General features: G+C 35.7%; 1 protein-coding gene across 1 annotated transcript; it reads right to left on the bottom strand.

The window, feature by feature from the left end:
- Window positions 1-1,537: 1,537 nt before the first annotated feature.
- Window positions 1,538-10,584, bottom strand: LOC128984125 (uncharacterized). Its single transcript, XM_054403411.1, has 3 exons — window positions 10,525-10,584; window positions 3,842-4,096; window positions 1,538-1,603 (listed from the first exon to the last, which is right to left on the bottom strand). The coding sequence occupies exons 1-3, from the start codon at window positions 10,582-10,584 to the stop codon at window positions 1,553-1,555; spliced, it is 366 nt and encodes a 121-aa protein (XP_054259386.1). The 3' UTR covers window positions 1,538-1,552.
- Between the last annotated feature and the right edge of the window lie 4,904 nt (window positions 10,585-15,488).

The raw sequence follows: 15,488 nt of genomic DNA, 5'->3' as shown, positions 1-15,488 counted from the left end.
AATCAGATAGGTATTATGTTTTATCTATGATATTACTTAATTTCAAAATTTCCAAATCCAGAACCTTTAAGGAATCACCTGTAAATTAAAATTATATTCACACAAAATGAACAAAGTTAAGTATTTGACTATTTATTAAAGTTGAAAATGGACTAAGTCCGAAAAACGTCACTTCATTAATAAATATTAATTTCTAGGTGCTCAGTGGTTTTTTAATTTACTACCTTAATATTACTTTAGTTAATGATCTGTCAAAAAATATCTAACCTGTATGGGTTAACAAAGTGAACAGATTATCTGCATACAATAATAAACTTTTAAAACAAATAATGTATGAATTGAAACTACATAGACGACACAATTTAAAGACAAACTCGAAAGCAGTTTTATAGTTTTTAGATGGTTGATTCTTAATTTATAACCTCACCGGCACAAAAATGCATTCCTAGAAGTGGAAAGAATCGTTAGAATTAAAACCAGAGCTTTGTGGGACGGTGACTTACGCTTTAAGTTATTAGGCGTTCTACAAGAGATGATAGTTAATTTCTTCCTGTTTTATCACATTTATATTTGATTCACTACTAATATTCTGATAGTTCAACTAAGTTGTTCTTTATCAGCGCCAATGCGGTTTATCAGTTATGACGTGTTTTAAAATGTTATTTATGAGATGAATAAATGCATTTTAACTTATTTTCCTCTAGGGAAGAAGCATTAACTGGCATGTTAGTGGTAATTAAGACCAAGGTCTAAACTATTCTCATTACTTATTTCGTTCCTCTCAGGTAAAGTCCTGGCTAGAGATCACGGAGGTCACTAAACTACAGTAATCTCGTAAAGATTTCCCAAATTCTAACTTCGTATTCTAAATACTACTTGGTTATATGCTGAGGTTATATATGAGAAATATGAATATGATATAAACAAATAACAGTACAAATAGTTTATAAGGTCATTTTTATAAAAAATATTGTACAGATGTGATATGTTGTAATTCAATGACTGTGTTGGTGTCCGTCCACGGTTCGTAAGTATACATTGTTCTTGGAGGAAACGCGTTCCTGTAGTTTGGGAGGCGGAAAACGAATCTCCTGACGATCCTCCACCCTTCGACGACGAAGACACTGACAGCAGATCAGATATAGCCAGATCTTGATACATACGATCCCACAGGAGACTAGGAACAACGCACCGTACACCACCAGGAACAAGGTCCATTCTCTCAGCGTCGCCATCACGGCATCCTGCAACAAGCAACAGTCAAACAACTACAGAAAGAGGTACCAGGAGACCAGGAACAAGGTCCGTTCTCTCATCTTCTCCTTCACTGTATTCTGCAACAAGCAACAGTCAACTACAGACAACAGGTACTAGGAGACCAGGAACAAGGTCCGTTCTCTTAGCGTCCCCATCACGGCATCCTGCAACAAGCAACAGTCAAACAAATACAGACAACAGGTACCAGGAGACCAGGAACAAGGTCCGTTCTCTCAGCGTCCCCATCACGGCATCCTGCAACAAGCAACAGTCAAACAAATACAGACAACAGGTATCAGGAGACCAGGAACAAGGTCCGTTCTCTCAGCGTCGCCATCACGGCATCCTGCAACAAGCAACAGTCAAACAAATACAGACAACAGGTATCAGGAGACCAGGAACAAGGTCCGTTCTCTCAGCGTCACCATCACGGCATCCTGCAACAAGCAACAGTCAAACAAATACAGACAACAGGTATCAGGAGACCAGTAACAAGGTCCGTTCTCTCAGCGTCGCCATCACGGCATGCTGCAACAAGCAACAGTCAAACAACTACAGAAAACGAAAACAGGTACCAGAAGACCAGGAACAAAGTCCGTTCTCTCATCTTCTCCCACACTGCATCCTGCATAAAGCTACAGTCAAGCATCTACAGACAACAGGTACCAGGAGGAACAAGGTCCGTTCTCTCAGCGTCGCCTCGCCATCGCTGCATTCTGCAACAGACCAGTTGTCTCTTTTGCATATAATCTGCTTGTAAAAAGTAAGACGATTGATTTGATTTGACTTAGCCTAAAGTTTAACAGCTGATTGAAAGTCAACCCACTGGATTTGTATATTAATCGTTCACTGTATTTGCATTTTCCTAGGAACCATTTCATGGCCTAACTAATATGATGCAAGAACTGAATCATTCATAATTAGTGGCAAAGGAACTGAATTGGCATTGATGAGAAGATTTTATCTCAATAATTCATCGCAGAACTTAGTCCACAAACAGTGCCCCACAGAAGTGTTGAAGGAGATATGCAAGTCTATCAACGATAAGGATGGGTCTGATGAGTCCAAATATGAGTCATTGCTTTGACAATGCTTTAACTCACATCTTTACAAAGTTTAGTTGGTCATTGGATGATTATGTTATACAGTGGCTGTATGTCTTAAGATGTTCAATAAACCATACTGTATTGTTATTTATATGTCCGTCAATGGGGCATGACAATTTATTTCCCATTCATACACACTTACAACCCTTGTAACGTACACAATATTCATAGTCCCTACAAATTCAACACTCCTTGTTCATATATATACAGTTTGTAACATCAAAGTTGTGACAGCAAAAGGTTCCTCATTTAAAACTTAATGAAGGTTTCTTAAGTAAAATCTCTCGCATTCGTTTAATGGTAATGGTTCTAATACTCTGGACATCTTGTTATTGAATTTTCTTTGTTGCTGTTAAAACTAGACCGCTTTGTACTTGGACAAAGATCGATGCGCATTATATTAACTACTAAGCCACTTTTACTTGTTATCATCTTTTTACTACGACCTTAACATACCTCTAAACTTGAATGAATATAGCAACGCCCCTTCAATGCATTGTTCTATTGAAGGTTACAGATTAGCACACGGTGGTAGCATTATCTCAAAGGTTATTTAGTACAGTATGTTTATCGCTATTACGTAACATATGGGATTAGGTTTTGCAAATGGATCGAGTTTATCTAGTAATTGATGACACTTACTAATAGTTATATTTGTGAATTGAGATATAATAATATTTGGCAAGAAGTTCGTAAAATGTTACAAAATGTACTATGCTATTCATAATATGTAGAATCGTTATATTAAGCGTATTTTATAAGATAATTACTTAGGAGAGAAATAAACTACGACTGTGGAACTCCGTCCATAAATGAAGAAGGACGTAAAATAAGTTTACTTAATCGTTCCACAATCGTAGTTTATTTTTCTCCTTTTTAATTGTTCGTTAAATATACCAACGACACACTGTAATTGTTTAAATATAGTATAACAGTATTGGATGATTACGTGCCGGAAGCGACCGTGCTAGAAGCGACCCAGCCAAAATCGTGCCAGAAGCGACCCAGCCAAAATCGTGCCAGAAGCGACCCAGCCAAAATCGTGCCAGAAGCGACCCTGGTAGTAGCGTGAGTGCCACTAGCGACCCATTGTTTGATAAAGGATTTTACAATGTTTTGTTCAAATCGGATTAACAAAAAACAAATCTTACTGAATCTATAGATGGTCGTATTTGGATTTGATACTAGTTTTACTGAATACCACCAACAATAAATTAAGTAATTTAAGCAAATTGATCAGCAATAACTAGCCGTATTTTTAAAACTATATGTGACTTATCTTTGTGAACTATATTAGTCATACACTTTTATCAAAAGTTAATGGTTATTTTACATTATTGAACTAATTGTAATATTTTCATCCTACTAAAAAAAAAATCACGTACGCCATTTTATGTTATCCGTCCAGACTTTATCCAATATAAATACGAGACATAGGATACTTAAATTATGTCATTATTTGATATATAATTTATTACCTTGTCTCGAAGATGTTGTAGTAGGAAGCCAGCGCACGAGCCGAGGAAACTAAAAATTATCAAGAGGAAAACATTTTCTAACCTAAGTTTTGAAAGTGGATCAACATGGCCGCATCTGATCAGCTGTGAACTGTGAACTTCAGTGTTACCAACACAACCAGATTCACTCAAATTATGGCTCAATGTACCCGATCTTCGACCCTCTCTGTCAATAATAAGTACAGTCGCGTCTCGTTGACGGTACAGTCGTCGCCTCTACAAATAGCTCCTTCTCAAACTGTATTCCTCCATTAGCCCTAATATCCACATAGCAAAGTAACTACCACGGTGGTATTCCTGGTAGGGCAATAGATAAAGTTGGTTGGTCCATGCACTATATATATACACATACTGGTAATTGGTATATGGTAGGACCTAGGCGTGGAAAAGTAATGTATAATGTGTGATCTAGTGTATATAAATAGTAGAATACAGTGCAACATTAACAGTGTATGTTGTCAAATCAATGTTTATGCAAAGATAGGCTATTATATACTAGTGATTTTACCATTAAGTGAAAATAGACAATTACTGTATTTATATTGCTGTAAACCCCGAAACGAGTGTTGATGCACGTTCCGTGCTGGTGACGTTTGAGTGCACTGGCGTCAGATACGAATAGCTTTCATGAACAGCTTTTTACTTAAATCGGACAGAACTAATTTTATCAAGTCTTCAGGTGATCCCATGGGAGTATTTTTTAGAGAAATGCTTATGCTGAAGTTTTAATATTACTTGAAGAAATATTTAGTAGGGCCTATAGTACAAAGCAAACAGATCATAATCCTTACCTACATTAATTATTGTTTTTTACTCGATTCTTCCTTAAGAAATGGCACCGGATTAGTCACAAAACATTCTTTAACTAGGCAAGTAAATACGTATACGCTTCTCAACACTTGAAGATACTACGACTACGCTGGTGCAGCGTTTCCCATTCCGTTCAATGCTTGGATTTAACATAACCTAAAAACGTTATGTAATGTTATAAAACGTTATAGTGTGTTTGAAAGACTAAATTATTTATATGCTTTACAATAACTGTAGGAAAATACTTCGCACACTAGTTACACAAATAACTATTGTTGTAAACCATAAAATATTATGTCTATATCCTAAACTCTTATATGAGCAATGTTTGTTTGTATGATTGCTTGCTTGCTCGCACAAAGATCTTGATGACGGCTTCGACGATTTCCTAAAAACTATACCGAGCCATGTCCTGGTCACCCTGTACTATTATATTGTTTTGAGCAAGGCTCAGTGCCCCGGTACTATTATATACAGTAGTTCAAGCTGTGACATTGACATTATTTACAACGAACTATGTCTACAGTTGACGCAAACTCAAGATAAATTAGACATGGACTGACTTAGCCACAAATCATAGATTCCATGTGTGCCGGCAGTGGACAGCGATACCTGTTAACATTACTTGTTACTGTTACACTGATCAAATAAAGTAAACAACAAGATCAGTGTCAGCCACCATCGACAAACATGTTGTCAACCGAGCAGTCATACAGAGACCACTGGCAAGGGAGTTCTCAACAGTCGTTACAATGGTGGAATTCAAATTGATGACGAGCTAGTTGACAAATATACACATTATTGTTTTTCTCTGAGGCATACAATTACATAGATTTCCTGTTATCAACATATTAATTCAGTTATATGGCAAGCTGGTTTATATGTACACGGTTTACGTACATAAAGTTACGTAAAATATTACGTACACGGTTTACTTTGAATAATTTAGATGATTAGTGATATCCAATAGAAGTCAATCAATTATATCAATTATTTAAGATGGAGACGCCACTATGTGCGTATTTTAACCCAAATATGAGTGAAGGATGAGTGTAGGATGAGTGGCACGATCTTGTAGTCTTGTTAGTGACTAAGGCCATAACAAAATCATCAATTTTTACACGATCTCTAGACACAGCTGTTAATTAATAGCCCATACAGCTAATGGCAACTAAGGGTCCTACAGTTCATAGTGGAATCCGAACCACATTTTAACCTTGGTATTAACGAATTATTCTAACTATCAGATAGTCATACTGTGAACACTGAATAGATGGGCAGCTCAGTGGTTAAAGTGCTCCCTAGAAGGTCGCTGGTTCGATCTTGTGAAAAGTCAGTACCTCTTTGATGGTCGAAACTGGTCCCAGCTGTCCTTTATAATTGGTCTTTAAATAAATGGTCTGTACTAAATAAACAGCTGACCTTACCAACAAAGCTAAACAGATCATCTCACTCTATTCTACCCTCTTCGTGCATCCATACTCCAGCTTAAAATACGCACCTCAGAGTAAGAAGCTATCTCAATGAATCGAATCAAAACTTCCAACTACGTTTATTTCTTAACATTGCCAGATAAATTATATTTAGAGCTAGGTGACTGATGTACGTAGATATAATGTTGCACAGTTCTCAAGTTGTTCTCAAGTACCTATACTCGAGTCCATTGACCCCTGCACAGCTATTAGCCGTACTCCGCTGTCCGCAGGGAAGTCTTATACATAGTACAGTAGTTGTTTATATCGTTGGTCTTTGGAGACTGGAGGAAGGAAGGACACAGTTGCACCAGTCCATGGCCGCGCCTCCTACACACGCCTAACCGGTTCCAAGAGGAGAAATTTACCATAAACCCAAAATAAACACACAACCAAGCTTGTTTTGAAGAGGACGTATTTTTAAAGTACCCAGCTGTTCCCGATCAGTAGGCTTTAAATAATTGATCATGGCTAATGAAACACAGCTGGTCTTAAGTCAATGGGTTTGGACCGCTTTCCCTTAAAAGTGTTTGACTTCATTACAAAAATGCCGCTGGCGTACATACGAGCAAAAAAAAAAAAAAAATCTACACAGATCATCTCACTCCATTCTACACCCATCCTTCACACAATTGGGTTAAAACACTCACCAAGGTGGCGTCCCCATCTCAATTGATAATAATGATAATGATAAAGTTACAGACCTGACCAAGTTTAAAATAAACCTATTTCCACAGAGAAAAGAAATCCGAGGTATTACTCTGTGGCTGTTTACCAGTCCAATTTCCTTCATTGTTCTACTGGTCTCTCTACTGGTCGAGAAAAATGATTAACTGCTTTAATTTGGAGACTTTTATGTCATATACAGTTTATTTCTTACGTTTATGTAGTATTGCTTCCTTCATGTTTTATAAATAAGATATCAGCTTTTACCTATAGCAATTGTAAGAAACTATACGGAGACCTTTGGCGTAGGTTATAAAGTTGCGGTGTTGCTGATATAAACTTTACAAAGATTATACACGCAAATAACAGGTCAGCACTTACCACAATAGTTGACTGTGTAGAGAAATAGTCAAATAGATGTCCCATTTCTATGTTAAATTTGTAGCCATTTTTAGAATGAATATAACGCGGTTGAATTAAGCAAACGCTATACACCTGTAGAGGTGTATAGTCAATGCTATTACTGATGTCTATTGGAAACCAGACTTTTGACGAATCTCAAGCGAAAATATAACATTGGAATAACGCAAACTATAGCATCTTTAATGTTACATAAATGATCGTGATCAAGTATTAAAAATTAAGAATTAAAATTAATAGTAGACTCTTTGGACGGTTCATTAGACTATAATTGATTTGGCTACATCTAATCCATTCCATATACTGTTGATGTCCAGTATAGTATACAGCAAATCAATCCTACACATCTGTTGCAACCCGTTCAATGGTAGGGGTCTAATGGTTTTATGTTATTTTTGTCGACAGCTAACGCGATCTATACATGTTATTGTTCTAAGTATATCTACGTCATAGACAGTATCTTGACATTATCTGGTGTGTTAAGCTTTTATTAATGACCGGTCATTGCATCAGCCAACGGTCCGGGCTTGGGGCGCCGCTAATCATCTGTTCAACAATCAACAAAGCTCAACCAATCAGCTGACGACCCCTTGTTGACACGCCCAGGTGTTTGTTATTTTAACGTTAATGGTGAGGGGATTTCCAGATACCTAATTTGATGTTATGTTTTGATACTATACGATTAATATACATTCAAAACAATAAGTGTGTCCATAGTCAGAGAAAAAGAGGATATGACCTTAAAAAATTGCAAGAAAACGTTTTATGGTTTTTATTTGGTAGTGTTGGGTCTGCAGAGTGACATACTAAAAGTTGCTAAAAATCGGTCGACAGGAAACCACCTAAAATCACTATTTAAAATGGCGGCGTTACCCATCATTGGCCAAATTTGAAAGAAATATACCACATGCATTATTTTATTCAATTTTTTTAGACATTGACTTGGGACGACCACAGATGTTTATTGGGTGGTTACTACTTTATTTCGATAGGGAACTCATTTTTGGCCGCCATCTTGGACCCACCATATTAGATATAAATAAAAAAAATCAAATGTAGGCCTAATGATAACGTTGTGACACATCATTATAAACTAGATTTTCACGCAAATTTCAATGCCGAAATCCATTTTTAAAATTATGTTTACGTTTTGAAGATATATTCAAATGAAAATTCTCCCCCATACATTTCTTATGGATGTTTCGTACTTTCGTAGATTTTTTAAGACAATTTTTCTTATATCTCCAGTTCTTATCAACGCTTGCAGTTCAGTCTAGCCTTTAAATATTCTGTAATGTAAGGGGCTTTCATTTGGCCTATTGATCATTCAAATCGAACGAGTTAGAGACGAGCTATGATCCCCAAACCAATATTAAATTTAACTTTTTTGAAATCTTTTTTTATTAAAGGATTTGTATCTCACGTTGTTAAATACGTCACAAAGTTCTTTGTGGTCTCAAATTACTCATTTATTGTTTTGCTTTAATTAATAAAATCTGGCAAATTTAAAATTAGCAGAGTGCCTTAATTTAACATAAAATTATTTTTATTTTGAAATTTGTCTTTAGTTAAATGGTATTATGTCACCAATTATAAATAACTCCCAAAACTCATAATGGTGTTAAATAATTCCTCAAAGTATTGACTTTTATTTTAGCTAAAGATTACTTATGGATTGTTTTTTATAATTGGGTATATATGTCTTAAACCAAAGACAAACTTCTAAATAAAAATAATGTAATGTTAAATGAAGGTCCACGAGTCACTTTAGATTAGTCAGATTTTATATAGTGATTAATAAAATTAAAGCCAAACATTTACTAAGTAATTCAAAATCAGAAAGAACTTGGTGACGTATTAACAACTCGAGATAAAAATCTTTTAATAATAAAAGATTTCTAAAAAGTTAAATTTAATATTGTTTTGGAGATTGTAGCTCGTCGCTAACTAGTTCGATTTGAATGATCAATAGGTAAAATAAAAGCCCCTTACATTACAGAATATTTAAAGGCTAGACTGAACTGCAAGCGTTGATAAGAGCTGGAGATATAAGACAAATTATCTTTAAAAATGTTCAAAGTACGAAACGTCCATTAGAAACGTATGGGGGAGAGTTTTCGTTTGAATATACTGTATATTCAAAACGTAGACAGATATTTAAAAACGAATACAGAACATATATTTCGGCATTGAAATCGGCGTGAAAATCTATTTATAAAGATGTGTCACAACGTTATCATTACATTTAATTTTTTTTATTAATATCCAATATGGCGGATCCAATATGGTGGTCCAAAATGAGTTCCCTATCAAAATGAAGTACTATTTACCCCATAAACATCCGTGGTCGTCCCAAGTCAATATCTCAGAAAATTTTGAAAAAAATATGCATGTGGTATATTTTTTTCAAATTTGTCCTATGTTGGGAAAAGACACCATTTTAAATCGTGATCTTAGGAGGTTTCCTGTGGACCGATGTTTGGAAAATTTTAGTATGTCACTCTGCAGACCCAACACTACAAAATAAAACCATAAAATGTTTTCTTGCAATTTTTTTAACGTTCCCTGTGTCAGTTTTTTTAGTTTGCTTGGACTACCAGAGAATTGTTTGATAGACCAATACGACTACATCCATCCTCAACAATGTCATAGTAGCCTACTTAAAACGCTTAGTAAATTAGTCATACTAAAATTTTTAAATTTTTAAAAATTATGATTAATTTATCATATTAAATTTAGTTAAAGAAATTAGGTCTTAAGCTCCACTATAAATGTATTGAATACCAATACTTTTCGATGTATCAAAAATAATATTATTAATTTTTCTAAAATGTGAAACGAATGATTTCTGTATTAATTTTGTAACGGTATTCTTAAATTGATTTTAAATAATATTTAACTCCGAAATAATTCTATTTTGGTGAAGTGTGATATACTTGGTTGATCAGAATGCCTTTTACTCTGTGTTTGGTCGGATACCGATGATTTGCGACCTATCGCTCATCGTGAATTCTGGTACTTAGAAATAATCCTCATGCACGACAGCAAAAATACAAAAATATGCACAGTTATTTTCGTCTCTAGTTGACAAGACTTTGGATTTTATTGATATTAAATCCACAAACAAAAAATATACTGGCTATATTTATCAAAATTAGGCTCAAAGAGCAGCCTGTGGGCCCGCCCATCTGCGTCACCGGGGCTGCGTGCTGATAAGGTGATATCTGGACTGATAAGACACTAGGTGATGTCACAAGGTCACTCGTCAGAACACACCCTCCTCACTCCCCAGCCGTCGTCTGCCGAGACAAACAACAGCCCAACAGGGAGGACCATCTCAAAGTGCAACTTTTTAACACAAGGCTAGGAAACGTAAACAATTTTTTAGAGTTACTGTATTGAAGGCTATGACCTTTGTTTGTTTGTTACAAGTTGTGGAATAGTCTGTGTACAGTCAATGATTGAATATAGTTTTTACAGCGCTAATAATACATGCATAAGTAATGCTGCATGGTGGCAGTATGGGAAATTAACAGCTGTGTCTAGGAATAAGTCGGCCTTTTGTCACTAACAAGACTACAAGATCGCGCCACTCACCCTACACTCATTCATACTTGGCTTAAAATACCTACTTTGTATGGTCGCCATTTCATTGAAAAGTATTAAAGTATTAAGTAATAAATACATTAAAAAGTATTCATTCATACATTATTCATTTCCAGAATTATTTGACCGTAGATAAAGGTTCAAATAATTATGTAAAAAAATAATTCTCTCCTGAAAGGTGCTGCAGTGTTGTATTTTCCTTGATATTGCGTCATAAAAATTAAAAACAAATTAGAGGATGAATAAGAGCACATACAAAATATAACGTATGGCCGATCGGTATTCATTGTTTGATATTGTTTTTATTATACATTATGAGAATTCCCATTTATACGTGTACAATTCACATAATGCAACTCACACTTTACCACCTAACCTACGTAACTAGTGGAAATTTCCATTCGTAAACTGCAATACTACAATTCGTTAGTAAGATTCCACTTGAGTTTCAGAGAACCATTTACGTGCTTATACAGCAAGGCTGATAATGCCAGTGCATGTTCGCTCTTTGCGTCTGTATCTGCAGATGATGTAACTGCTGCCACCATTTGTATCATATATTTTGGATCTGCTTTTCTAAAGGTTAGTTAGTTTCATTATATATTTTTATGTGGTTCATTAAGGTATTTACCCTTGAAACACGTTATGCTTGTGTACCAATCAATTTAAATGACAACGTAATACTTGTCCAGGAGAAAAGGTCACTACTTGTCACAATCACAGCCCCCTCTTTAAATGCAATTTTGCTCAAACCAACTTCGTAACTAACCCGTATGAGCGATAACACACTCTTTACAGCAAAACTCTTGACATTTCCCTCCAGTTTTATTCAACGAAAAATAGAATTGTACTTAACTGAACAATTTTTTGCCATTCAACTCTTTTGGAACACTTACATATACACTCGAGTTAGAAGGTAATTCTCAAACAATTCCCTAACAATCTCTTATTGGGATTTATCTACTTTCTGAGACTAGTGTAGCTGTGTACTTGTTTAGTGTTATCGTTGGAGCGGTTGCCCAACGATTCCTTTACAAAGGAAATTATACTTGTCTTATCGCTTTTAATCAATAGACAGAAGTTCTAGTAACATGAGCGATCAGCCACGGGTCAGGTATTATCATGTAGCCACAAACCATCGGCGATTTGCGGGATTTGAACCTGAGACATTGTTAATCACTGGACCAGCCACGCACCATTCAAGGCAAGAATAAGTTGTATCATATTTACGTTATGGAATCGTGGGATTGTAGGTTTACAGTTGATGACATACATGTTTTCACCGTAACAAACACAGCGATTGGCGGCATTGGCGCCTTGTGGCTTGTTTCGAGTGTAATCCAAGATAAGCAAGTAATTGGACTGACTCACTCCCAATTGGGCTGTAATTGACGTTTCGGCGCACCACCCTCTTCACCTTAATTGGATCATTTACTACCGCATTCAATGTTCATGGTCATATACATTCCCAAGAGTTACATAAGAAATCCCAGAGTTACGAAAAACATCCACTCAAATTTTGTTTTCCCAAGAAAAGTCAACTTTGCTTAAGAAATTGATGAACTTCTCAAGCTATTTTAAGATCATATGTATTGTTGCTTATATCTTGAGATTTACAAATAACACAAGAAAACCTGAAGAAGAAAGAGAAAAGGGGTCTTTAAACAGCAGTGAAATTGAGAAGTCTACAAAAACAATTGTCAAACTTATCCAGGAAGAATGTTTTCAGGATGAAATAAAGCAACTGAAAAAACATGGACATGTCAAAAACAAGAGTAAACTGAAAAATCTATTCCCATTTTTGGACGAGGAGGGTCTCTTGCGAGTTGGAGGCAGATTGGCAAATGCAAATATACCGTTTGACATGAAACATCAATTGTTATTGCCAGGAAAGCATCATTTTTCAAAACTTCTGATTAGAAATGAACATATCAGACATCTACATGCTGGCACTCAATTGGTTCAGAATGTAATACGACAAAAATATTGGATTATTAACATCAAGAATGAAATAAAGTCAGTTATTCGGAGTTGTACAACATGTATCAGGTACAAATCGTCAACAGCTTCCAATATAATGGGTAATTTACCAATCTCCAGAGTCAATGTTGGAAGAGCCTTTAGTAAAACAGGAATAGACTTTGCCGGTCCTATTACTACAAAAAGGATGGGAGGAAGAGTAAAAGTATTCTTAAAGAGTTATGTTGCACTATTTGTTTGTTTGATTACCAAAGCTGTCCACATTGAATTAGTTTCCGATTTAACTTCAGATGCCTTTTTGAGCGCTTTCAAAAGATTTGTTGGTCGAAGAGGATTTCCTAACGACATGTATTCTGACAACGCAACCAATTTTAAAGGTGCCTATAACCAACTACACCGTGAAATTGTCAAGTCCGATTCAATTTCGAGATTTTCTCAAGAACGAAGTATCAACTGGCACTTCATTCCTCCATCATCACCACACTTTGGTGGATTGTGGGAGTCAGCAATTAAATCTATGAAGATTCACCTAACTCGAGTAATGGGCGATCAAGTGTTAAACTTCGAAGAACTCTCCACTTTACTGGTTGAAATCAAAGCTTGCCTTAATTCAAGACCATTATCCCCTATGTCTAATGACCCAAGAGACTTAAATGTTATTACACCTGGGCATTTTCTTATTTTTGCTCCTTTAACCTCAGTTCCTAACCGAGATTTGACTGGTGATAAAATTAATCACGTAAAAAGATGGACACTTGTAACACAAATGAATCAACATTTCTGGAAGAGGTGGTCTCTAGAATATTTAAATAACTTACAACAAATGGACGGAGGTAACAAAGAATTTAAAGGTCGGAGATCTAGTCATCATCAAGGAAGAAAATATTCCTCCATGTAAGTGGCACACTGCCAGAGTAGAAGAAGTACATCCAGGAACTGATGGAATAGTACGTGTGGTCACCTTAAAAACGACAAGTGGAATAATCAAACGATCCATCTCAAAACTGATTGTCATTCCAACGGACTGATCTTGAGATACAGGGTATCTCAAGGGGCGGAGAATGGTTAGACTTTACCATAATTTCTTTATTTAAGTCATATGTTTTCTAATTATTAAAATGTTAGCGTTTACTTTCAAAAATGTAAATAAATATTGAGTTGAGTGAGTAAATGAATGAGAAAACCATGTCCACTTTTCTGAGTAAATATCTATAATTTCTTTAGATTGGTCAAGTTCACCACAATTTATTATGTCATCATAGATCTACACTCATGTCGCACCCAAAATTTGCCATTCTTGGATTCTATCTAGTACTTGAAAACCTCAAAGTTCTATTTTATTAGAAGAAAAAACACCAGCGACAATTTGTGGTATTTTAATAACATTTGAAAATCTGATCTTGTTTCAGATGTCTACCTTTTAGTAAATTAATATTAGACATCTATAGTCTAATTCTAATTTTTGGAATTGAATAAAGTTTTAAAACCAACAGGCATCGTAGTAGGGTGCGTATTTCTGCTGTATTAGTTTCAGCCTACATCGTGGTCTCGTAACTTGGCTCCTTAGGAAAATGTCTTTGATAAGCAAATATAATATAATATAATTTCATAGTAACATTATGATTGAGGCACGAATTTGATATTTTGGAAATTCATATTTATTTTGAAATTAGAATTTAGTTATATTGTGCCTATTAGCCATAATGTATTATATTAATTATTCCAATCTACTATGAACAACGAAAACTACCAAACCCATAGATAGTTCTTTATAAAGCTTTCTCTGTTATGAGAAACGTTTTCAGACTTTATGACGTTTTTAAACGATTTATAGCATAGAAGAACTGGATTGCGGATTGCTTAGCTGCAGTAATATGGATAAATAACTTATCTGCATTTACAACAACACATGAACAACAACAACAACAAGGTAGGACTATAATGGGTAGGCCTACTACCCACTGTGACCGTGACCTTGACAACAGCTGGGATGAGGCTCCACACAGTCTCTCATCACCTCACACCTCACACCTAGCTCAGGTTATAGCTGTGTAGCTGGTGTATATTGGTGGTTGATATACATCTACAGATATAATTACAGCAAGGTAGGACGATGATGGCTACTCACTGTGACCGTGACCTTGGCAACAGCTGGGCTATGGCTCCACACAGTCTCTCATCACCTCACACATAGCACCTAAGGCCGCGGCCTTCGATGTGGCAACGCCGCGACTCATCCCCGCCCTGGTCCAACTCCGGGTATTACCGCCAGCGTTAAAACGTGCAATATTTCGCCAAAACTGCGCTTATTCACGTTTAAAGCTATGGAAATGTAGCCAGATCAATAGATTAATTTTTAGCATGAAATGCCGCTTACCATTTTTCAGATTGTATTACGAAATACTAATTAATACATGTTTATATAAACGTATATCCACCACTTAATTCCAACCCTGAATATATGTTGCGCATAATGCACAAGCGATATACATTTGTGATAAAACGTAACCATTTTGGACCCTAATGAGTTATGAAAATATATACTTTTACAAAAGGGCCTAGGTTCCCTTAAAATTCTTTTTCATTTTATTATGAACTGGTCGTCTAGTTGTCGAAAACTCGACCAAAAATATGTAATATTCAGACTTATCTAT

The sequence above is a fragment of the Macrosteles quadrilineatus genome, unplaced genomic scaffold (assembly GCF_028750875.1).
Source record: "Macrosteles quadrilineatus isolate MER2022 unplaced genomic scaffold, UCM_ALF_1.0 Scaffold_2__2_contigs__length_208266976, whole genome shotgun sequence".
Lineage (NCBI taxonomy): Eukaryota > Metazoa > Arthropoda > Insecta > Hemiptera > Cicadellidae > Macrosteles > Macrosteles quadrilineatus.
This window is presented reverse-complemented; position numbering and strand designations above follow the sequence as displayed.